The sequence below is a fragment of the Vitis vinifera genome, chromosome 6 (genome assembly GCF_030704535.1).
Source record: "Vitis vinifera cultivar Pinot Noir 40024 chromosome 6, ASM3070453v1".
NCBI lineage: Eukaryota > Viridiplantae > Streptophyta > Magnoliopsida > Vitales > Vitaceae > Vitis > Vitis vinifera.
The window spans coordinates 1,452,467-1,474,950 of NC_081810.1; the positions used below are offsets into that span (position 1 = coordinate 1,452,467).

The 22,484-nt window shown below is 34.4% G+C and overlaps 4 protein-coding genes across 15 annotated transcripts in view; 3 read left to right on the plus strand and 1 right to left on the minus strand.

Moving 5' to 3' along the window:
• The window catches only part of LOC100232893 (callose synthase 9), a 115,680-nt gene extending 109,699 nt beyond the window's left edge, over window positions 1-5,981 (plus strand). For all 4 annotated transcript variants that reach the window (XM_059737338.1, XM_059737335.1, XM_059737337.1 and 1 more), the window contains 8 exons: window positions 1,898-2,011; window positions 2,094-2,182; window positions 2,325-2,480; window positions 2,557-2,659; window positions 4,345-4,464; window positions 4,723-4,773; window positions 4,878-5,060; window positions 5,554-5,981. In XM_059737338.1, the coding sequence (XP_059593321.1) occupies window positions 1,898-2,011; window positions 2,094-2,182; window positions 2,325-2,480; window positions 2,557-2,659; window positions 4,345-4,464; window positions 4,723-4,773; window positions 4,878-5,060; window positions 5,554-5,790 (1,053 nt within the window). In that variant the 3' untranslated portion in view covers window positions 5,791-5,981. The remainder of the gene's footprint in view (window positions 1-1,897; window positions 2,012-2,093; window positions 2,183-2,324; window positions 2,481-2,556; window positions 2,660-4,344; window positions 4,465-4,722; window positions 4,774-4,877; window positions 5,061-5,553) is intronic.
• Window positions 5,982-7,313: 1,332 nt separating this feature from the next.
• LOC100248543 (uncharacterized) lies at window positions 7,314-11,461 on the plus strand. Of its 9 annotated transcripts, none has more exons than XM_059737339.1 (4): window positions 7,314-8,758; window positions 9,491-9,896; window positions 10,756-10,878; window positions 10,993-11,461. In XM_059737339.1, exon 1 carries the CDS (start codon window positions 7,573-7,575, stop codon window positions 8,686-8,688), a length of 1,116 nt encoding a protein of 371 aa, XP_059593322.1. In that variant the 5' UTR covers window positions 7,314-7,572; the 3' UTR covers window positions 8,689-8,758; window positions 9,491-9,896; window positions 10,756-10,878; window positions 10,993-11,461. The 9 variants fall into 9 exon arrangements, with proteins under 9 accessions (XP_059593322.1, XP_010651324.1, XP_059593324.1 ...); XM_010653022.3 differs by having other exon boundaries at window positions 9,494-9,896; window positions 10,756-10,912; XM_059737341.1 differs by having other exon boundaries at window positions 9,494-9,896.
• Window positions 11,462-12,360: 899 nt separating this feature from the next.
• On the minus strand, window positions 12,361-18,872 carry LOC100257060 (probable plastid-lipid-associated protein 12, chloroplastic). Its single transcript, XM_002283293.4, has 11 exons — window positions 18,538-18,872; window positions 17,252-17,305; window positions 16,959-17,033; window positions 16,117-16,236; window positions 15,089-15,280; window positions 14,589-14,672; window positions 14,381-14,473; window positions 13,608-13,661; window positions 13,441-13,517; window positions 12,615-12,722; window positions 12,361-12,535 (listed from the first exon to the last, which is right to left on the minus strand). The coding sequence occupies exons 1-11, from the start codon at window positions 18,796-18,798 to the stop codon at window positions 12,463-12,465; spliced, it is 1,191 nt and encodes a 396-aa protein (XP_002283329.1). The 5' UTR covers window positions 18,799-18,872; the 3' UTR covers window positions 12,361-12,462.
• A 2,316-nt stretch (window positions 18,873-21,188) lies between these two features.
• Window positions 21,189-22,396, plus strand: LOC104879633 (protein VACUOLELESS GAMETOPHYTES-like). Its single transcript, XM_010653168.3, has one exon. It carries the CDS (start codon window positions 21,289-21,291, stop codon window positions 22,246-22,248), a length of 960 nt encoding a protein of 319 aa, XP_010651470.1. The 5' UTR covers window positions 21,189-21,288; the 3' UTR covers window positions 22,249-22,396.
• Window positions 22,397-22,484: the final 88 nt, after the last annotated feature.

Consider the following 22,484-nt stretch of genomic DNA (forward strand, 5'->3'; position numbering starts at 1 on the left):
TTCATGTTGCTACTAATCACAGACATTGAGATTGACTTGGCCTCATGTTCAACTGAGAATGATAGTTTTATTTATTTATGTTTCTGTTGTCATGTGGGGAGGGGTGGGAGGTATGGTTTGTTCGCATGGTGGGTGAGCATTGGGAAGGAATAAAGGAGGGGAGTGCTGGAAAGTTCATATGATCATTTTTTTTAAGTGTTTATGCTTTAGGGTATTTTTTTTACTTTTACTAAAACTAGAATAAATAACGAAAACCAGAGAGAACCTAACAACTCTCTTTTTATATTCCTTCTTCTCTTCCCCTCATAGTCTCCCTTTATTTTACTTCTGGGATGCTGAAAACTAGAAGATCCAGCTGAGATGAATTTAGCTGTTAGATCAGTTTCTTGTGCCAGTTTTGTCCCCCTCAATTGTCTCCTTGGTTCTTATTAAAAGAAATGATTGCATGTCATCGATGCATTTAGATTAGGACTGTAGCTCTACTTATTCAAGCAGTTAATGTTGATGACTAAATTTGTGCATGGTTTTAAGATTGGTCTTTTTAGTAGTGGTGTTTGCTGACACCCTGGTAACAATATGACTCAACAAAAGTCATAAATCCCAGCTACATGTTGACACAAAAATATTTTTCTTTTCTCCAGTCATCTCTTATGGAATTAATTTTCTGTTGTATCATCAAATGGCTCTTTTCATAACTTCAACCACATTCTTGTTAAGCTTCCTCCTATGCTTTAAGCATCTTCAACTTGAATCAATTAAATTCCTAGATTGATGCATTTATTTAAAAAATGTAATATAACTTGCTGAATTTGTTGCTTGGAAAGAAAAGGGCATTAGAGATCTCTCAATCCTCAACAAGGTGCGGCTTGGCAAGTGGAGTTAGAGATTTGCTTAAAAACTGAGTCTTTAAATAAAAGGGTTATTAATCAGAAGTTTGGGGTAGAGGGGTGGTGTTCTTGCAAAACAAGGGAGAGATTTGGGATGGGGTGTGGAAGGCATTCAAGAGAGAGTGCCACATCTGAAAAATACATAACAGCTTTTTGTTAGGAGATGGAAGGAGGGTGAAGTTTTTGAAGGATGGGTGGTGTGGTGTGGTGAGTTTCCCTTAGCATTGCCTTTGCCTCATTGTATGCCATAACTTCTTCAATGAATGCTCTAAGATATTTGGGAACAGTCAGGTGAAGGTGGTTTTTGGCATCCATGCTTCCTAAGACAATTCATGGAGAGGCATTTTTCTCAAGATTGCAACATAGAACAGTGGTCAAAGGTGAGGAGGACAGGATTGCTTGATTGGATTTAAAGAGTGGAAATTTCACAGCCGAAGTCTTCTATTCTTCTGTAGTGCCGGAGAGGAACAAGCTTTTCCCATGGGTACAGTGTGGAGTTCTTGAGTTCTGATGAAGGTGTGGCTCTTTGCTTGAAAGGCTGACTTGGTAGATGATTTTCACTTTGGACCAGCTACAAAGGAGAAGATGGACTTTAATATATGTCAATCAGAGCCATGGTAGATGCCTTATGTTGGAAAAATATCTGTGGTTAATTTTTACATTCCACCTTTATGTTAAGTGATTCTGAGCTGAACACAATCATTACTATCATTTCTAAACTAATATGACTGGACATGGTGATTTAGTTAGGACCTCCACTGATGGTGGTTTTTTTGTTGTTGTGCCATGTGTGGAGCATAGAGAATGCTTGCTTGTTGTTTACATTTTAGAATATGCTGTCAGTCCCCTTTTTTTCTGGTTGTCTTTGTTTTTTTGAAATGTTCGACGTCACACCTAGGATATTGCTCATGTAGCATGTTGTTTTGTTTTTATGACTCCATACGTCTTCATATTATATAGAGCAACTTTTGAGAATAACTCTTTAAGATTCCTTCTGATTGCTGGTGCAGGCTGTTGTCAGTTTTGTCACTATGCAGTTTCAGCTCTGTTCTGTCTTCTTCACTTTTTCTCTGGGCACAAGAACACATTATTTTGGTCGGACTATTCTTCATGGGGGTGCAAGGGTTTGTTCTCCTGCTTCCTTTTTCCTTGATCAATTATATTTTTAGTATGGAAAATGATCAACCGTTGTTAATTTCTCGACAGTATCAAGCAACTGGTAGGGGATTTGTCGTCCGCCATATTAAATTTTCTGAGAATTATCGGCTTTACTCCCGTAGTCATTTTGTTAAAGGGTACTCTCTCTCTCTCTCTCTCTCTCTAACCACCCGTCTATTTGTCTGTGGTGCGGATGTTATTTGCATTTATTGGTTTATTATCTTCAGATTTGCTTAAACTAGGGACATTATTTATATTTATTACTTTGGTTATCTTCAGATTAGAGGTTGTGCTTTTGTTGATAGTATACCTTGCATATGGGTATAACGAAGGCGCACTATCGTACATTCTTCTTAGCATTAGCAGTTGGTTCATGGCTCTTTCTTGGCTTTTTGCTCCCTATTTGTTCAATCCATCTGGTTTTGAGTGGCAGAAGTAAGTATCATTTTTCTAATTTTCTCTCTCATGGATTTGCTCATGTTTTATTAACCATTTGTTTTACCCCTTTTAGGACTGTGGAGGACTTTCGGGATTGGACAAACTGGCTTTTTTACAGAGGTGGAATTGGAGTTAAGGGAGGAGAAAGCTGGGAGGCTTGGTGGGATGAAGAACTGGTACATCTGCTCCTATAATAATTTTTTGTATAGATTCCTTGCATAGTAGAGGAGGTCAATCATATTTTGATCAGGTTTTTTTTGTAATAGTGGGAAGGACTCCTCATCCTTCTCATGTTTTCATTAATATATATATATACGTCTCTTGTTTCTGATAAAAAAAAATAATTTTTTTGTTGATTCCACAAACGTTCATGTATAGATTCTATACATGAACGTTTCTGCTCCTATAATAATTTTTTGTATAGATTCCTTGCATAGTAGAGGAGGTCAATCATATTTTGATCAGGTTTTTTTTTGTAATATGTTTTCATTAATATATATATATATATATATATGTCTCTTGTTTCTGATAAAAAAAAATAATTTTTTTGTTGATTCCACAAATGTTCATGTATGGCCGTCAATTTGTGATTTAGGTTAATTTGTAAGTTTTCATTCCTTTTATACAACCTCTTGCTTTTCCTAAGAGACAGAACTTTGTTAAAACATAAAGAACCAGCAATGAAGGATGAGAATCCTACTAAAAGACCAAAACATATACAGCAAAAAAAGAAAACAAGATATCAATCCTAAGCCTCAAAGCTGTGAGGGCAGGTATATACCCTGTTAGACAAACATAACTAGTGGGAATGCACATGTTTGATGGGATAGGCTTTAAAAATGGAAAAGAAAATAATGAGGACGTTAAAACTAGAAATTTGCTTTGAATGAAACAAAAAATATTAGGTTCAGTAAGCTGGCTTTTTGTTGAAAATCACCAGACAAGGATGAGTTATGCTTTAAGCCAAAGGGAATGAATAAGTGCAAATCAGAGTCTATTATTTAAGGGAACCAAAGGTCAAGAAAGAGCTCCAAAAAGCTAGTGCATTATGTTCGATGCTATTACTACCAAAAGGGTTTGATCTTGATGTGCATGAACTTTTACTAGATAGTTTAGCTTTGACAGCGCTTCATTTTGGAGTGCAATCTTGGATCATTCTGGGCTTGGCCCTCTACTATGTTTGTTTCAGGCTGTGGTCAACCAGTCTTAACATCCCAATTCTAAATTTTCCACCCTATTTTGTGTTGAATTCTAATAGTATGTAGGCTTTGGTATTGATACTCCTGCATCCCATTTATAATTACTTCTTTTCCACAAAAATAGTTAACTCTACCATCATAAGCTATCTGGGTTTTTACTGGTAGGCAAACAGCTTGACCCTTCTCTTTTGTGTTATATGACAGACAATAGAAGTCCTTTTATTTTTTTTCCTAACATACATACTTACATACTGTTCTCTTTTTTGTGGTATGAGAGACAACAGAAGTGTTTTTTTTTTTTTTTAACATAAATACATGCATACATACATACATACATAGACTTTACCTTTCTCTTTTGTGTTGTATGAGAGACAAGTTTTTTCTTCCTTTTTTCCCTTCTCATTTGTGTTGTATGAGAGACAGCAGAAGTTCTTTCTTTTTTCTTTTTTTCCTTCTCTTTTGTGGGTCACTGGTTTCAAACTTCATGAATGGCTTCTTGTTGAGTTTTTAATTATTACTTTCCTTGATGACCTTCTTGTAATGGATTAAATTAATAGTTTCATTGCTTACCTTTTGCAAGTGTCCCTTGACAATTGAGCTGATATGGACTTTTCTTCATAATTTTTGTTCTTTTCTTCTTGTTATTGACAATGTGTCTACAGGCACATATTCGGACCTTTGGTGGGAGACTAGCTGAGACCATTCTGAGCCTAAGATTCTTTATCTTCCAGTATGGCATCATCTACAAGCTAGATGTACAAAGACAGAATACATCTTTAACGGTAACAACTCTCATTAAACTGAATGATTACTGTGTCTTTCCTTCCAGCTATATTCTGATTCAAAATGTGATCCCTCACCTCTGAGTGTCATTCTCTTGTATTAAATAATTTTCCTTCCCATTTTTTGAAGTGGGGATAGATTGATAAAGAATTCTGCTGTTACATGCTTTATGTATTCCAATTTGTGTCCCCACAGATATCAACCAGCAGAATATGAAAATAGACATCTTTTGTGACCTTTTTTGGTTATTTTTATAGGTATACGGCCTATCATGGATCGTGTTGGCTGTGCTAATAATTCTCTTCAAGGTCTGCAACAAAAATTCAAAACCCTAAATATCAAATTCCCAATCTTTATATCATGTGCCATTTCATCTGTAACATGAACCCTCCTTGTGTCTTTGGTTTTGCAGGTGTTCACCTTCAGCCAGAAGATCTCAGTGAACTTCCAGCTGCTGTTGCGCTTCATCCAAGGCATTTCATTACTGCTTGCCTTGGCTGGCATAGTCATAGCAATTGCAATGACACCTCTATCAATTACCGACATATTTGCTTGCATCTTAGCTTTTATACCTACTGGGTGGGGGATTATTTCGGTAAGTTTACTGGGTTCATCATGTTTGTTCTTCTTCTCTTCCCCTTTTCACTTACTGCTGATGGCCATGTTTCACATTAGTGACTCAACACCTATATCTTACCTTCTCAACCTGAGTTTTGTTTTCAACTTGAATCAAATCATTGCTACCTCTTTGCTTCCTGAGGATGTATTAATCTTTATTTCTCCTATGAGAGTATGTTTGGAACATTGGAATGGAGAATGGGAATGGGAATGGGAATGGGAATGGGAATGGGAATGGGAATGGGAATCCTATCCCATCTATTCATTGTTATGTTTGGATCACCATTAAAACAGGAAAAAATTATTCTCATGGGAACAAAAATCTCATTCTTGTTAGAATTTTGATTTATTTTGTTTCACATGATATTGTGATTCACCTCGATTCCCATTTTTATTCCCACATATTAAACACACTCCCTAACACTTCTATTCCCATTATTCTCACAATAAATTCTTTGATTGATTCCCAGATTGCTGTGGCTTGGAAGCCTTTAATGAAGAAGCTGGGATTCTGGAAATCCATCCGCTCAATGTCCCGTTTATACGATGCAGGAATGGGAATGCTCATCTTCATTCCCATAGCCTTCTGCTCATGGTTCCCATTCGTATCAACATTCCAAACCCGGCTCATGTTCAACCAAGCATTCAGCAGAGGCCTGGAAATCTCTCTTATCCTCGCCGGAAACAATCCCAACACTGGAATATGACGATCTTTTCGGGTATGTCTTTTTTGTTATTGTATATGAGAGCTTGCTTCTCTATTCATTTCTATTGAGTTCTATTGAAACTTTATGGCAGTTTTGTGGTGGTGATACTTCGTTTGATGTAGAAAACACTCTGTATTGTACTACGAATATATTTCCATATGATTGGCAATTTATTTCTTTGATTAGTTTAATCTCTTGGAACACTATGTTGTCTTCGTACAATGCTTCAGGGATTGATTTTGTTTCTTATGGTGTTTCACAAAGGTTTAGAGATATCATTATATACATATATAGGGAGAGCGAGAGAGAATGACGAGTCTGGTGAAAAAATAATCCCTTTATGAAAAACAAAAAAAAAAAAAAAAAACTCACATCTAAGTTGCTTTTTAAATATTCAACAATCTAATCTTTCAACCATGGGAACTTTCATTTTTATTTTTATTTAAAAAAAAATAAAATAGCTTTAAGTTTAAAACTAATAATGGCGATTGTTTAAAATTGGTGATTGTTGTTTATATTAAAAAAAAAGTAATTTTTTTATGATGGTTAATTTTTTTTTATATTCAAAAATGTAATTTAAACACGTTAATAAGCTCGCTTTTAGAAAATTGTTCAGAAATTTTTTAAACCCGTACTTGGTAATTTAATCTTATCAAATATGATTTTTAAAAATATGTTCATAAAATTATGTGATTTATCTTCCAAGCTAAATAAACATTTGCTTTCTTCCTTGTAAGTGTATTTTTTAGAAATGATAAAATTATTTTTTTCATACAAAAAAAGTTTCAGTCTTTTTAATACTTTAAAAATAATAAATTTTTAAGTGTTTGAAATATTAAAAATACTTTTTAGAATCATTATTAAACAAAATTTTAATTATCATTAGGATCATAACATGTCTAAATTACTTGATTCAAATTCAATTTTATCTTAATTTTCAATGTTTGGATTCTTGATCTTATCTCATTTTTCTAAGTTTGTATTCAAATCTATCAATAGTATTTTTAAAAATCCTTTTTCATATATTTTATGCAAAAGTAATTTAAAATTTTAATAATAAATGTATAAATCATTCTAAAAAAAGGCAAATTAATGAGTTTGAGATTAATAAAATTATCCTTTTAAAATATAATTGGGTTGGTTAAATCCAACTTATCCAAATTTTGTAAATATAAAGGTATCATTTGTTGTCAGCATAATCAAGCAAGGATGAATGATTTTCCCTAATAAAAGAAAATTATTAATATTGACAAAAAAGGGGAAATTTTTATCTGATATATTATTAATGTTGACAAAAAAAATGGGAAAATTTATTTGGTGACATTTTAAAAAACAAAAATTATATGCGTGTGAAATTAGTTTAACGTAACTTATAAGGAAATGTATGGGAATTTTTTAAAATAAAAAATAAAAAATTCCTTGCGTCATCACACTCAACTGCCTGACACGTGTCTTCAATCTAAACTGTCCATTCAACCATTCAATCTCCGACCTTTCTTTCTACCCCTATAAATACCCCCTTGCCCACCTTGTTTTACTGCTTCAAAACCCGTTAAGGAGAAATTCAATCTCTAGAAAATTCAGAGAGAACACGGATCTGGAATTTTCGAAAGCCTAGGGTTTCAAATTTGGTTAATAGAAGACTTTTAATTTTGGTTGAATTTAGTGTTTCTTTTTCTTGTTGAATTGTGGACCTAGGGTTTCGATTTTGTTGAATCGGGAATCTAGGGTTTTTAGTTTGATTTCTTTGTGCGTCTTCTTTATTCGTTTTTTGATCGGAAAATGAACGAACAGTTGAATCAATTTCATATGATGAATCAGCCTCAGGCTATGATGAATCGAAGCTACGGGCTCTGGCCGCAACAGAACCCTTCTCAGATTCTTAGGAACCCTAATTTCAATGTACCGAATCAGTCTATGGCGGTTCGTAACAATTGGAAGGGGAAGAACAAGGTTCCCGATAATCGGAAATCGGGAGGAGTCGGGTACAAACCTCCGACTCTGCAGGAATTGCAGTCGCAGAATCGGTTGAAGGCTAGGAGGTTTTACCACCCTAAGAAGAAGTTTAACAATCGATCTGCACCGTATGCGCCTAGGAACACGACGTCCTTTATAATTCGAGCAAAGAAGGCGGGTGGGATCGCATCGCTGGTTTCGCCGTGTCCGGTGACGCCGGCGGTGTTGCCAACACCGGTTTTATCACCGTCGACGGAGGTTTTGGGGGATATGGCTAAGGAGGAGTGGGGTGTAGATGGGTATGGGACGATGAATGGCTTGATTAGGCTACGAGATGAAGCGGAGGTGAATGAGGAGGAGGAAGAGGAGGGAGGAGGATCGAGTGACAGTGATGTGGAGGAGCATGTGGAGGTGGAAAGGAGATTGGATCAAGATTTGAGTAGGTTTGAGATGATTTATCCGAATTATGGTGGGCTTGATTACAATCATGTGTTGGAGAATAGGGTGGATGATCGAGATGCACATATACTGCAATTGGAAGAAGAAAATTTGACATTGAAGGAGAAGCTGTTTTTGATGGGGAGGGAAATGGAGGACTTGAAGAGGAGGTTGCTGCGCTTGGAGAGAAGGAGCCAAGGATTGGAGGATGCTAATGAGGAGGTGGTGGAGAATGAATCGGAAAGTGAGAGTGGAGATAGAGATGACAATGCTATTATGCGTGAGAATAATGACGTGAATAATAAAGATGTTGTCAATAATGAAGATGTTGTGAATCACAAAGATGCTGTGAAAGTGAACAATGGTGAAGTGAACAACGAGGATGTTGCGCAAATGAAAGAGGACAATAACAATGAAGCAGCAGACAGTAGCGACCTCCAAATGGAGGAGCTTGCATCTGTGAGGAATGAAGTGATCGCGGAGGAGGACAGGGTCCAAGGATGAAGAAGGGGGGGACTAATGCAGTGAGAAGAGCATTGGCGATGGTGACTTTACTCATTTGTCCCTCGTTGATGTAAGCCTCTTCTTAAATTTTTATCCCTTAATGTTGCTGACATGCTGAGATTGCAAATACTGGACATATGCCTTCTTATACTGCGTTTTGTTTACTTCTCCCCTCATTTGGCTCACTAATTTCCTTCATTTCTAGCTTATAGGATGTAGCATTTTGACTGTTTTTCCTTTTGGGTAGGTTGCTTCTGGTTGGTAGCTACATAGATATTATGTTTCCTTTGGTAAAGACAAATTTGTATGTTTTGCATATTATTTTTACTTTAAAACTTCAAAAGCACTTCCAAGTCTGAAATGATAATTCTAGTGGCAGTACTAGTTCATTTGCTTAATGTCATGGAATATGCTCTCTCTATCTTTTTACGTTGTATGATAAATTTTATATTCTGTAAATGTTTACACTGCTTTAACCTCTCACCAGTTCAATTTGAATCATGGAGAGGACATGTCAATCTTGTTTTCTGTACCGTAGACTTCTTTGTCTTTTTATCTTTCTTTATATTATTTATTTATTTTTATTGCCTTGTATGGATCAAATAATTTATGCTTTCTGTGCATGGGAATCTTGTGCCTTATTTTTGAAACTTGAATAATCATGTAGCATGGTTTGTATTATGAGAATGAAATCCTTTCCAACATCTGAGGAGGTCTTAAAAAGTGTTCTATTCAAAATGTTTGAATTCTAAATATGGATAATTGGGATGCTTCTGTCACTTACACGTGTAAGATTTTGAAGCAGAAGAGCCTTTGTTGGAGTACTCGACAAATGTTTGTACATTAGAGAATTCAATTCAGGTAGATTGGCTTGGTTATCAGTGCTCCTCAACTTTTTTGAAGGATAAGATAAGTCGCCGCAGGTGTATGATTTTACATGCCCTTTTCGTACTGTTTCCCTTGGGGCATTTGAGTTCATGGAGTGGTGCAGACATCTACAGATTTATTTTAACTCATATTTCTCTTTCAACTTGTAGACTGTTAGATTTGGTCATCTCTTGTTACTGTAACAAAAATTGTCAAAAGCCAATAACGTGTTCAATGACATTTTGACTTAAGAGGGAGGTGTTCAGTAGTGAGCATTTGAGTTCATTTCCTATTCTTTGGTGGAGTCGTCTTCCCATTGCACCTTTTACAGAAATTATCAGGTGACTGTAGCTTTGTGCCTTAAAGAATTGCATTGCACAATCTTATCTCTAAATTTTCATGCAAACTGCGATGTGAATTCTGAAGAATGTTGCTACTATTGTTATGCTACAAATGCACATTTTGTAAGACTTTCAACATTGTATTGTGCGATGCATCTCCTTGGGTACTGTTGGTTATGCTTCATTTAAAGCACACATTTCCTCTCTGTAATCTTTTTGTATGCAATAGATGGGGGATATTCGATACTGACAATATTTCAAATCATCAGCATGGATATACGAAAATCTTTCTTCTTAAACTTGAAAACAAGCCATTTTTTGTATTTGAACAAAGGGAAAAGTTGGGTTACTATATTATGCTCATCTGTGTTGGGTTCAGGTGGGATGTGTGCTTATCCCAATTGTGATGTAGCCTCTCGGTAATTATTAATTGATTTTAAGGTGTTTGCCGGGTCTGAAGATCTTGATATTTGTTCTTATTTAAATAAATAGAAAAACATCTTAATATATGCTTTATGAAAATTGACTGGCTTGTGCAATACCTGCTTGGGTGGTCCTATTGTCTTCTCAGAGTTATCACATTAATGAAATTAATATTCTTCAAAATACATAGCTGCTATTACTTACCTATCAAAAAAAAAAAAAGGAAAAAAGCATAGCTGCTATTAGTTAAAAATTGAAGTTTATCCGGAAAGCCCAGTATTCTATGCTGAAATTATTTCCAAATATCAGCATTTTAATTTTGTGTTTCAGCCAATGATTAACTGTGTGCCATTGATTGGTGTTTATAAAGATATTGTATATATTGCTGCTAAAAAAGAGCAGTAACAGACATGGAAGTATCAATCTTTGGCTGCAGCTTGAAGGGGTCTCAAGCAAGTGTTCATGAACCCCCCAACTGAATGACTACTATAACAGAAGCTGTTGATGTAGACCAGTGATGATTCTCTCATGCACTGAGAACTGCAATGGTATTTGCAAGGTGTTGGATTCATTGTTCTTTTATGTGCTTTTAGGTACATTACTTTTCCATTTCATTCCATTTTTATCTGTTACTATTTTTATTTTATGTTGTTCATGTTGTGGGTTGATTTAGGTTCAGAGCCTGCAGTGACAGTTTGCTCCTTTGCATCACCTGTCTAGCATGAACGTCAATGAGGCCCCTATGCTGCTATTGACCTTGCAACCTCTTGGTCATTACTTCACCTAGTGGCAGCATGGCAATCTATTCCGAGTAAGTGCAGTGATCAGGTGCATGGGGTTGTATCTTTTCCCCACTCAATTTTTCTTGGATTGACCTTGGCCTCAGTTGAGTTTGGCTCTAATGGGCTTTAACATCAAACCTATTCAAGTGGGAGAGAATGGAGTTACCTAGATTGGATTTGGGTTAGATTTTTCAACTACTGTTTCCTTTTCTTATGCTGTTTTACAGGCTATATACTTGGAGCTAAAATTGGGTTTCATTTCAGTTGGAATTACATGTGACTCCAACAAGCTGAAATAGGTGTTATATTTCAACTGCAATGATATTTGGCTCAACAATCTCAAGAGTTGTGCATTTTCAATGTGCCTACGGGATTGTTATCCAATAATATTGTTTCACACACAAACTATAGTTTTTTCAAATTTTAGGTATGTTAGGACCACTGCATTAGTTGAATTTTGATGTTGGCTATCTTTCCAAATGTGAAACTGGAAGCAATAGTAACATGAAACTAACTAGGGCCGATGTGGGGCGATCTTAATATCGTCTAGGCCACTCTAGGACTATATGCGTCTATGCGATTCCAAACTAAATTTTTTGGAGTTCTTTGCAACTATGATTCTTAAGTGTGAAACTGGGCTTGCTTGGTGTTTTGGGAGAAAAATGCGTGGCAGCAAGTCAATATAAAATTCATTTATGAGGAATTATGTCAGGTTGTTTTTTGAATTTAGCACGTAACCATTTTTTATGCTGCTTTCTTTCAGTTTGTTGGAACACGTTTTCTTTTATTTGTGTAGCTGAGGTGTCCACGTTTCTTCTTCACAGCTGCCGCCTCTTATCATATGCTTGCTTCGGATGTTAGAAGATTGGTTTGGATTCACTTCTAAATCTGCAATTTGCTTCTTATGCGCAATAGAAGTTTTTGTTTTTGTTTGAAAAGTTACTAATTTCAAAAAGGAAAAAATGTGCAACAATGTTTAATAGGAGTTGGGTTTTGGCTATGTTCGGAAACAATAGAAGGAAAAGTAAAAGAAATAGATAAAATAAAAAATAGATTTAAAATTAATAATTTCACTTATTTTAATTCATAAAAATATTAAATAATTTTAAAATATTTAATTTTTTTATTGATTTTAATTATATTTAATTTTTTTTGGCATTATCCATTATATAATCAAACAAGAAAATCTTTTTTTTTTTTCTTTGCATGGATCCAAATATTACCTTAATATATTGTGGTCATTCCCGTTCCATAGAATATAAATAAAGTGGTACTGAGATTTATATTTATACTAAAATGTACAGAACGATAGAGCAATTTCTTCGTTCAAATGGATAAATGGATATATATTCGGGATCGGATCAGCCCACACGTAAATGGACGAAAGTAATATTTCTGAAACCTCGGGTGATTCTAATCTTGTCATCAGTGTATCTGCAGTCATACATTTAATAATAAGAACAAAACATAAACATAACACTCTTTGAAAAGGGTAAGGAGAGGGTAAACTTACAGCAACTCTAAGTTGAACTTGCTTTCCATTTCCATTGGAAGCCCGACTGGGCCAGCCACGATGGCTGCATCATTCATTGTAACTTCATACGTGGTTGCTCCAGTTTTCCTGTGACATTCCAATCTCATGAGGACAATCCATCTAGGTGCAAATTCAATAGGTTGGCAATTAACTGGGTTCAGATATTAGAATAGCAGATTACCGCAATTAATTTATTCTCCGATATTTTCTTCCGGAAAAAGATAGAAGACTTCAAATTTGAGTATGTAAGCAAGTTTTTGTTTTTATTATTATTATTTTTTTTTAACTTTTTTGGGGAGGTAATTAAGCTGTGTATAATTCTGTTTAAAAATTCAAATATAAAAAAAAATGTATAATTATCCCTCTACTTATTTCCCCCGAAGATGTCATATCCTTGTATAAGATGTAAAAGTTTTCATGTATTTTTTATATTTTTAATTATAAAAAATAATAATAATTAAGAACACTTTAAATTTATTTTAAAAAACAAACCTTAAAATTATTTTTTATGTTTTTAAAATTAAAATATTATTTTGTGTTCTAAATAACAGAAAACAGATTCCAGCCAGCGTCTTTGTTTCTTTTCGGTAGCGTTATGGATGAATACCGGTGTTGTTACTTGTCACAGATCATAATAAGACGCGATAGGAAAGGCAAGGTGTGTAGGCAAGGTGTGTTAAGTTCCTAGAAGGCAGACCACAATTTTTGTTGGGGGTACCACACTACCACTCTATCATTAGTGTTGGTTGATTTAGTGGGCTACATTGCATTAAATCAAAGAAATGAAAGGATTGTAGCAACTCACACGAATGTGCCGATCATGGAAAATCTGAACCCAAGCAAAATGTCCACCACAAACTTCAATTGTTCACCCTTCACAATCTATACAACAACAAAACCAAGTATATCAGATATGAAAGAAACGAGGTGTTTAAGCCCAAAGCAAACGTCTACTTCTGTTCTCATACTCACCTGCGTCCCCATAAGGCCATTGGCAGCATTTTCTAGCCAACTGTCTGTCTCTTGCTGCAGCAACACATGATGAGGTTAACTTGGGTCAGTTTATATTCTATCTAATCTTTGCCACATATCCATCTCATTATCCTCTTCCTGAGCTACCATTATATTCTACGCACATCTTTCATGATTGGCTAACCATGTGCACCAAAAAGCATCACCGTTTCAAAGAGACTACAAGCACGCAAACGATTCTATTAAAAAAAAAAAAATTGCTTTCTTAAATCAACTTTACAAATCTAGAGTTTATTTGTAAACGATTTTGATTAAAATGATATTTTTCTTAGAAATGCTTTTAAAGAGAATTAATCAGAACCCATTTGAGAATGATTTTATTTAAAACATTTTTAATATATAACGCCTTTATTAGAAATATTTTTAAGGAAAATCACTTGCATTTGAATATAAAAAAAATATTTAATAATATAGATATATATAGTAATTTAAAAAAAAAATCATACATCAAATAATTGTTTAAAAATTATTTTTAAATAATTTTTCAGATTTTTAAAATTTTATCAAACACTAGAAAACGCTTTCAAGCTCAATTTTTTTGAGATTTGGAGATCCATTTTCATGTTTTATTCGTGTTTCTATCCTTCTCCCGTTTACTCCCAAACTCAATTTAATCTCATTAAAATATAAATGTTTTTTTTGTCATTCAGCTCTATCTAGAATCTCTGTCCTGGAATCTTCCTTTCTTCCAGTGAAAGAAAAACAAATGATACCTGGGAGCTCCAAATCATTTGCCATTCTCCCTCTAAGAGCTGTGGTTCACCTGTAGCCTTGTTCTGATTTAGGGAGATGAACTCATTAATTGCCTGTAAATGTCATTGCAGCAAGCTTATCAACATAGGTAAACAAGATCAAAACCATTAATTCATAGCACCACTTGCTTCAATATATAAGATAAAAGGTTTGAATAGGCACTTATACCTCCATTACTCCTGTACCCTTGGAAATGACTGATAGAAATCTTTGTCTTGGTTCAGTGTTCTTTTGCAGAACAAACGTGGTGCCCTGCACTACAGAGACATTGCTGAATGTCTTTAATCCTTGGCAAATCACAAGCAATAGAAGTGCTTGAACCAAAGTTTGAGGGAAAGTACGATCGTAGGCTTAAAATTCGAAAAATGGAAAAAAAAAAGAAAAAAAACTGATAAACAAAGAAAAATAAAGCATAGATTTAAGCTTAATAAATTTTTCTAATGTGCTTCTCTATTTTTATTTTATTTTTCTCTTCTTTTTCACCTATACAAAGAATGAAGATTTTGAAAATATATAAGCTTTTAAACAATCTTGGTTATATTTCCATGATCTTATATATACGTGCTGGGCGTACATAAAAATATTTATATTGCATTGCTACATGAAGAGTAGAGTGATGGAGAAGAAGTTAAGTTAGTATTCTTGGAGTTATCTAGCTGTCTATTTACCTTGTTTCCTCTTGAGATACGAAGATTTCCAGATTGTGACAAATATGTAGTGTCTAACCAACCCTTTGCTTCGTCTCCTAGAAGCCTAAACGGCACTGGATATGGAACCTTAAATGGCAAAAATTTGAAAGAAAAGGCTGCTCTATCAAACCGGAAAAGGATCCGCTTTCCATCTTTAATTGATGCTGCTGCCTAAATGGAAAGAGAAGATGCATATTGTAAGAAAAATAACATCAAAATATGCATTAATTAAAATTCTACAGCATAAAAAGAATGAAAATTATTAGTTCAAACTTCAATTGTTCAACATACTACAGTATAACATTAACATATTCTTTATGGATAAATAGTTGCCAAAGTAGCCAATTCAGCTCAATTGACAATTCATTAATGACAGGCTTTTGCTACAAGTAATAACAGAAAGAAAAAAGAAATATATATATATATATATAAAGCCCAGTCCAACTCAGGTTGTGAAGAGTTTCAAAAGTAACAGGGAAGAAAAGGCAGATTAGTTTTCAAAATCTATCATGGAGCTTGGGTTGGAAAAGTTTGTTTTGCCATTACAAAACTCCATACAGCTCTGCCCAAGCAAAATTCTTGGTGACTAAAAGGCTAAATGAGCATGAGGCTATGCACATATTGAACATATGCAGGCTGGAGCCACCACACCTCTACCAAATGATTTCCCAAGAAATCATATAATCCTATAAAGGAAAAAAAAAGGGCACTAGACTACTTAAATGACCAAAACCAATTGACCTATGGTATGACACCACGATACCGGCTGTGTGAAAGATATTAACCAACCTGGAAACATAAACTCTGGCCAGGAATTCATTTTACAATGAAGATTTAATTCCCCAACATCAAATAGATAAACCAAAAGCACTATGAAAATGTACATATCCAAGTTCCTATGACTACTTTCTCTTTGAAGGACTATATGCACATAATGCCATCATCCCCCCCAAAATATGAGCCAGCAAAAATTGTTCTAGTAACACTCAAATACAACAATCTCATACCTCTACTTTTAGCTCGCCTATTGCTTCAGAGAATCTTACGATATTGGACACACGTGGGTCATCTGTCCGAAGGTATACCTCTTGAAAGACATTGAAGTTGTCAACTCCCACAAATGTTCTCTACAAAAATATACAAAGCATGAGAATGTATGAAAGAAAGATATTCAATTTATTCATAGAACATTATCAAGCCTGCTTTAGAGAATCATTTAAAAATTAAAACAAATTTTCTAGCTATTCATGGGGTGTTACTTAAGAAACGAATATGTCATTGATCTTATGAAGAACATGTGTATTTCTCTTAATTTACATTGGTGGTGGCTTCTCTGCGCTCCTTTTGGTAAATTTCTATCATCTATCAGAAGGAATATAAAAACAAAGTTGTGGAGAAATTTAGAGTTGCTTGTAAAAATTAACAAGATATTGACTAAAACCATAATGGTACTCTGGTAGAAGGTATAGAACCTATATACCTATATTTTGAGCCAAGTATCTTGAATACAATAAGATGGAGCGAGGAATATAGAAATGCAGTTTGGAAGTTGCTACTGGCATTACATTCTCTCCCTCTAAATTAAGCAGTGGCTGCCTCATGTTTGGAAATATCAAACAAATAATGTAAGTTTCATCTTGTTTCTTGAGACACAATTGGAAACAGCTGCTTGGCTGCTGCATTAAACTCTCAATATTTCAGTTTCTCAAAAATTCATGGGCAACAAACACATATGCTTAGAACTTACAAGAACCATGAACCTTAGTAAATTATAGAACATAAGAAAGTTCACATTCACCAGAAATAATTTTAATATTGAACTAAATAGGGATACAGAGAATGTAAAAACCTGAATTGGGGATGCAGTTCCGGGTCTTGTTGTGAACATTAACTGCCATCGACCTTCAATTAAACTAGAGCTTGTCTGCAGAGGTTCATTTTAAAACATATATTTCAGACATTCAAGATATGATTTCCTCTATATGAAAGGAGAATGATCACAATAATTATCAACTTTTCAATCAAACCATAATCATTTAATTTCAATGTCAAAGGGGTCGGAGACAATCGGAAGCTCAATGTGTTAGCATTGTTTTGTGTATTCATGTTTTAACTAAAGTTTGAAAATCATCTGTCACACACCGGATCAGGCACACCTCCTAAACCTTCCAAAGCTTGCACTGCACTTTCAACATCCTGCAAAAGTTGCCATGGAATCAAACAATCTTAGAATCCCTATCCAACTCTTGGTTACTTTAAAAAATAATTAGATAGGCCATATCATTAAAAATAGTAATCTTTTAAGTTATGTTTGGTTCTTGAAAAAATTAAGGGAAAAGGGAAGGAAAATAAAATAGAGAAAAAAAAAAAGTGAAAGAAAAATAAAATATAGATTTAAAGTTAATAAATTATTCTTATATGTTTCTTTAATATCATTTAGCTCATTTTTATTTTCCTATGTAAAGATCAAATAATTTAAAAACAAATAAATTTCTAATTAATTTTAATTATATTTACTTTTCTTTTGTATTTTTCATGGTAAACCAATTATTCTTAAAGTGTGTTTAGCAGTGATTATTAGAAGTGTTTTTAGTATTTCCACCCTTGAAAATATTTATTTTTCAAATATTAGAAATACTATAAACACTTCCCATAATCACTGCCAAACACGATCTTAGTATTCCTCTATTTTCTAGGCAACCGGATGGAGAAAGAGACTCTAATAGGACAAATCACTACACAAATAAAATTCTTTCTCCATTTAATTTCAAAATCCAAAATTTTTTGTATCTTACCACCATTTTCCAAAAGAATATGTTACTGCCAAAGCCAAATCACATCTAAGAATACTTCCTGTCTTCTATTTTCCCTCTGTTTTTTCAGCAACAATCAGAGAAAAGACAAATTTAAATGCATCACAGCCTAACAAAAAACCTTCATTCTATTTCAAATCCAATGTGAAATCCGTAACTTTAAAGAACATCATTATTGCCAATGCCAGACTGCAAAAAGCAACTTCGCGTTTCATTAATTTTTTTCCTCTGTTTTCCGAACAACCAAACAAACAAAAATTAAAACTCAAATACATCAAATTCTAAAACAGCATACTTTGAGAAAGCTGAGCGACAGCAACCTCGGAATCAGCTCTTGGTTGCAGAGCTAACCTAGGAAAAAGGTAACAAAGACACAAGTCTAGCACAATTCTCACTGCATTTCATTTCAAAATCCAGAGTGTCATCCGTTTTCCGTTACGTCCAAAATAAACGCCATCGGCAAAAGCCAAATCGTGAAAAAGATTTACATCCTCCTTAATTTTCCACCATTTTCTCATCTAACATAACAGCATAAAAAATATAAATAAATAAATAAAAAACAAATTCAATGACACCAAATCCACAACCAAACCACCAAATTCAAAAGCAACATACACTGAGCTGCTGAGGAGACGCCGAGCGACCGCGACCTTGTATTCCGACGAGTGAATCGATAAGGCGATTCTCCGGTTCCGTGAAGGAGACCTGTGGCTGTTCGTCGACGAGAGACGAGGCCGGAGGGCGAAGAAGAAGAAGGTTTCTCCGATCGAAACGACACCGTTTAGAGGATTTGAGGACCGTTCTTGGAACGAAGACTGGTGAGAATGTGGGAAGTGGATTCAACTGAAACCCTAGATTTGCGATCTCAATCGCCATTCTTCTACTTCACTGCTAATTCTTCTTCTTTCCTCTTCTCTGTGGCGGAGGCTTTGTGCTTGGAGGGAAAAAGATCTTTACTTGAATTGATTTTTTTAGCCACGTGGCTGGTTCTCAATCAACCACGTAAAAACTTTGGATGTTTTGTTATCCTTATGCTGTCATTCCTCACAGTTCCCTTGTGGCTGGCTGGATTCAAGGTTTGAAGGGCCTGTTTGGAAATGAAAGAAAGCGTTAAATAGACACTCAAAATGATTCAATTATTAATTATTAATTAAAACATGAATTTTCAATTTTGTCCCTTTTATCCACGTGACGAAGTTTTTTATTTACGTCTTTTACTTTTTGTCATTAATTTGATGCCCAATTAATTATTAAAAGAAAAGAAAATTTAGTGGATGATGAAACAAGCTCTGAAGTCACTAAAGAGGGGTCAAATGAGCAATTCTTTTTTTTGGAAGGGTATATGTGAAAATAGTTCTACGATAAATTGTTTACCTTTTATAATTTGTTTCACTATGGCATCCATTTTTCAAGTATGATTTTGATTTATATAAAAGAGAAATTTGATTAATTGGCAAATCCCCACCTTGAGAATTAAAAATGATCTTTTAGACCGTTCGAGCCAAATTTAAGAAAGTATTTGATAAATCCATTTAATAATTTAAATTTATTTATTAAATATTTTATTTTAATTTATAAAATAATTTAATATTATAATTTTTTATTGAATAACAATAATTTTGTTCTTAAATTTGAGGATAGATCACTTAAACAATGATTATATAGAATGTATAAAAGGTTTTTACCTATTTTCATCTACTATCAATTGATTTTTTATGAAATAGTCAAAACTCAATCTAAAAATTAACATTCTTTTAATGTTTGGCAGTTTTGCTAAAAATAATAATAATAATAATAATTTATTAAATTCTTGACCTTGGATTTGAAGTACGGAATTAAACTTTAAGCTCAGTTAAGAAAACCCAAAAGCCCATTGGGCTAATCTAATGGCAACCCAATCCAAACCCAAGCCCAAAGGACACTCTCAAGCCCATTTACATGCCTAATGGCCATGACAGAGAGCCCTTCATTTTATTCGATCTGAACCCATTCATATATAGAGAGGAAATGAAAATTTTTTACTTCCTTGAATTTGTAAAAATTTTAAAGCGTTTTCAAGTACATAATGTATGTACTTATTGTATATAAGATTGTCTATTTTTAAACATAAAAAATAGAAAATATATCCAAAGATGAACTAATTTTAATTATATTTTATTTTCTTTCATATGTTCATAATAAATCAAATATGAGAAAGTTATTTTTTTCATTTCGTTGATACTTTATGATAACCAAATATAGTCTTAAGGTCATTTTGGATATATTTGAAAATTTTCAAATGATTTTTAAAAATATCACCCCTCCAATTATACCCCAAAACTAGTTATTTTTAAAATCTCACAAAATATATATATTTCACTAGAAAAACTAAGAGCCTATTTGGTTGTACGATTCTAAAACAGTTTCCTGTTTTTAAAAATAAAACTGTTTTTAAAATTTTCTAACATTGTTTGGTAGTGTCGGTGTTCTCTGAAAATATATTTTTTAAATAAAGTGAAATAAAAAACAATTTTTAGAGAACAAGTAAAAATTGTTTTCACCAGTTTTTAAAAACAAAATAAAGATATGGGCTTTTGACTTGTTTTTAAAAATTATTTTTAAGTTAAAGAATAAAAAAACAACTTTTAAAAATAAATTTCATAAAACATGGCCAAATGAGTCATAAATAAGGGATCAGGCTATTTCGAACTAAAGCTAAGAGGAACCCAATCCAAGCATAGCCCTTCATTTTTATTCAATCAAAACCCTTCCATGCATATAGAAAGGCATGGATATATTTTGAAAATAATTTTCCAACCTAGAAAATATATTTATCAAATTTTCTTTGACAAAAGAAAGTTTTTTAAAAAATTGTTCTGAAAATAATTTATTTTTCATAATGAATTGAAGATGTTTTGAACTGTTTTTAAAGAATTATCCAACTTTATTTTATTAAAAAAAATCAATTATGTGAAGGAAAATTTTGTTAGATCAATAACAAACAAAGACAATGACAATACATAGAGAGTTCACTATTTTGATCACCAAAATCGCAAGCTGGCTGATTCGAGTTTGCTTGCCTATGAACAGCAAATTAAACTAAAGAGACATCAGACATGGAAGTTTAACAATGAAGCTAGCAGCTCTTCCACATAAAGAGACGTATTTAACTTATATCAGGAGCATTGTGTGATCAGAACAAGGCATCACCTTCATCGTCACTGTCTCAAGTGTGAAATCAAGACTTTATCTGATTCAGCTAAATTCACTCTTGATCTCTCCGGATGCCCAGTTTTTTTTGTCCATTGCTGGCATGGAAAACAAAGCATACCTATTATAAGTATACATTAACATTTTTCTAGGTGTTTATACAATTTGCAGAGACAAATGGGGAGGCTCAAGAATGAAGAAAAGCCAGAAGAAGAAAAGGAGGATCTCTTTAGGCATTTCAGCCATGAACACCCTCTGGAACTCAGCTGTGATACAATCGAAACAGGTCAAATTATATGTGTTGGGTGTGGCATCCATGTACTTCCAGGAAAAGCCTATTACGCCTGTAGAACATGCCGCTTCTCTCTTCATAGCGCCTGCTACAACATGCCCAGAAAAGTCCATCACCCTGCAGACCCCGGCCACGACTTGATCCTCCTTCTCATGCCCTCCTTCGCCTGCAAAGCCTGTGGAAAACCCGGCTCTGGATTCGCATATAACTGTCGAATTTGCCTTCAAAGTTACCATAGTTTATGCTCAGTTTTGCCACTTTCTACCTCCCATTACTCCCATCCCCATATCCTAAACATCGAGTTCTCGCCTCCTTATGATGGTGTCAAGGGCTTTCGCTGTGATGTATGTAGGAACCTCGGGTATGACCATTGGCTGTACCGTTGTGGCCCTTGTGGATTCGATGTGCATCTCAACTGTGCCTTGTCTAACCAACCGCCTCAACCCCAGATGGTGTCCAGTGATAATCACTTTAATCACAGAAGCATACCCTCAAATGGGGTTCAGCCAAATCAGAATGTTACTTTTGTTCCAGCCAACGTCCAGGGAACCAATCAAGTAGCATATTATGTTCAGGCAAATGGAATGGCGCCCATGGCTCCTCCACAGGCCTATCCAGGGCACTATTATGGTAACCAGATGGCTGTCAATGGTCAGAATCAAGGTGGAATGAATGGGATGAAGGGGCTGCTTGTGGGATCTGTTGCTTCAGGCATGGGCCAAGCAGTAGCCCAAGAGATTGTGCATAGTGTTACAAGTGGATGGGGCAATGGATCGGGTTCCTCAGGTAACGGTGATTCGGATATAGCGAGCTCTTGGGTTGGGGGCGGAGCGAACTACATTTAATGAATCATGTTCTAAATTTGGTTCATCAGAAGTATATTTGTATCAGAGTTTGGTTCTTTCATCATTTTGGACTTTGTGAGTAGGTGTTTTTGTTTTGCTCAACAAAATGCGTAATCCTTCTGTAATTTACCTGTTCTTGGAATGAATTCAGCACAATGGAAAGAAATATTATTGCTTAGGTTCCTTTTGGTCAAGTTATCATGATGTTGTAGTTTAAGTTTTCTACTTTCACAAAA

Excerpts from the sequence above, each read along its gene's own strand:
- LOC100248543 (XM_059737339.1), top strand. The coding sequence starts at position 7,573 with ATGAACGAACAGTTGAATCAATTTCATATGATGAATCAGCCTCAGGCT.
- LOC100257060 (XM_002283293.4), bottom strand. The coding sequence starts at position 18,798 with ATGGCGATTGAGATCGCAAATCTAGGGTTTCAGTTGAATCCACTTCCC. Across the intron at positions 14,673-15,088 it reads GTATCTCAAGAGGAAACAAG|GGCACCACGTTTGTTCTGCA; the intron begins GTAAATAGACAG and ends TCTGTAGTGCAG. Across the intron at positions 12,536-12,614 it reads AAGTTCAACTTAGAGTTGCT|ATACACTGATGACAAGATTA; the intron begins GTAAGTTTACCC and ends GTATGACTGCAG.
- LOC104879633 (XM_010653168.3), top strand. The coding sequence starts at position 21,289 with ATGGGGAGGCTCAAGAATGAAGAAAAGCCAGAAGAAGAAAAGGAGGAT.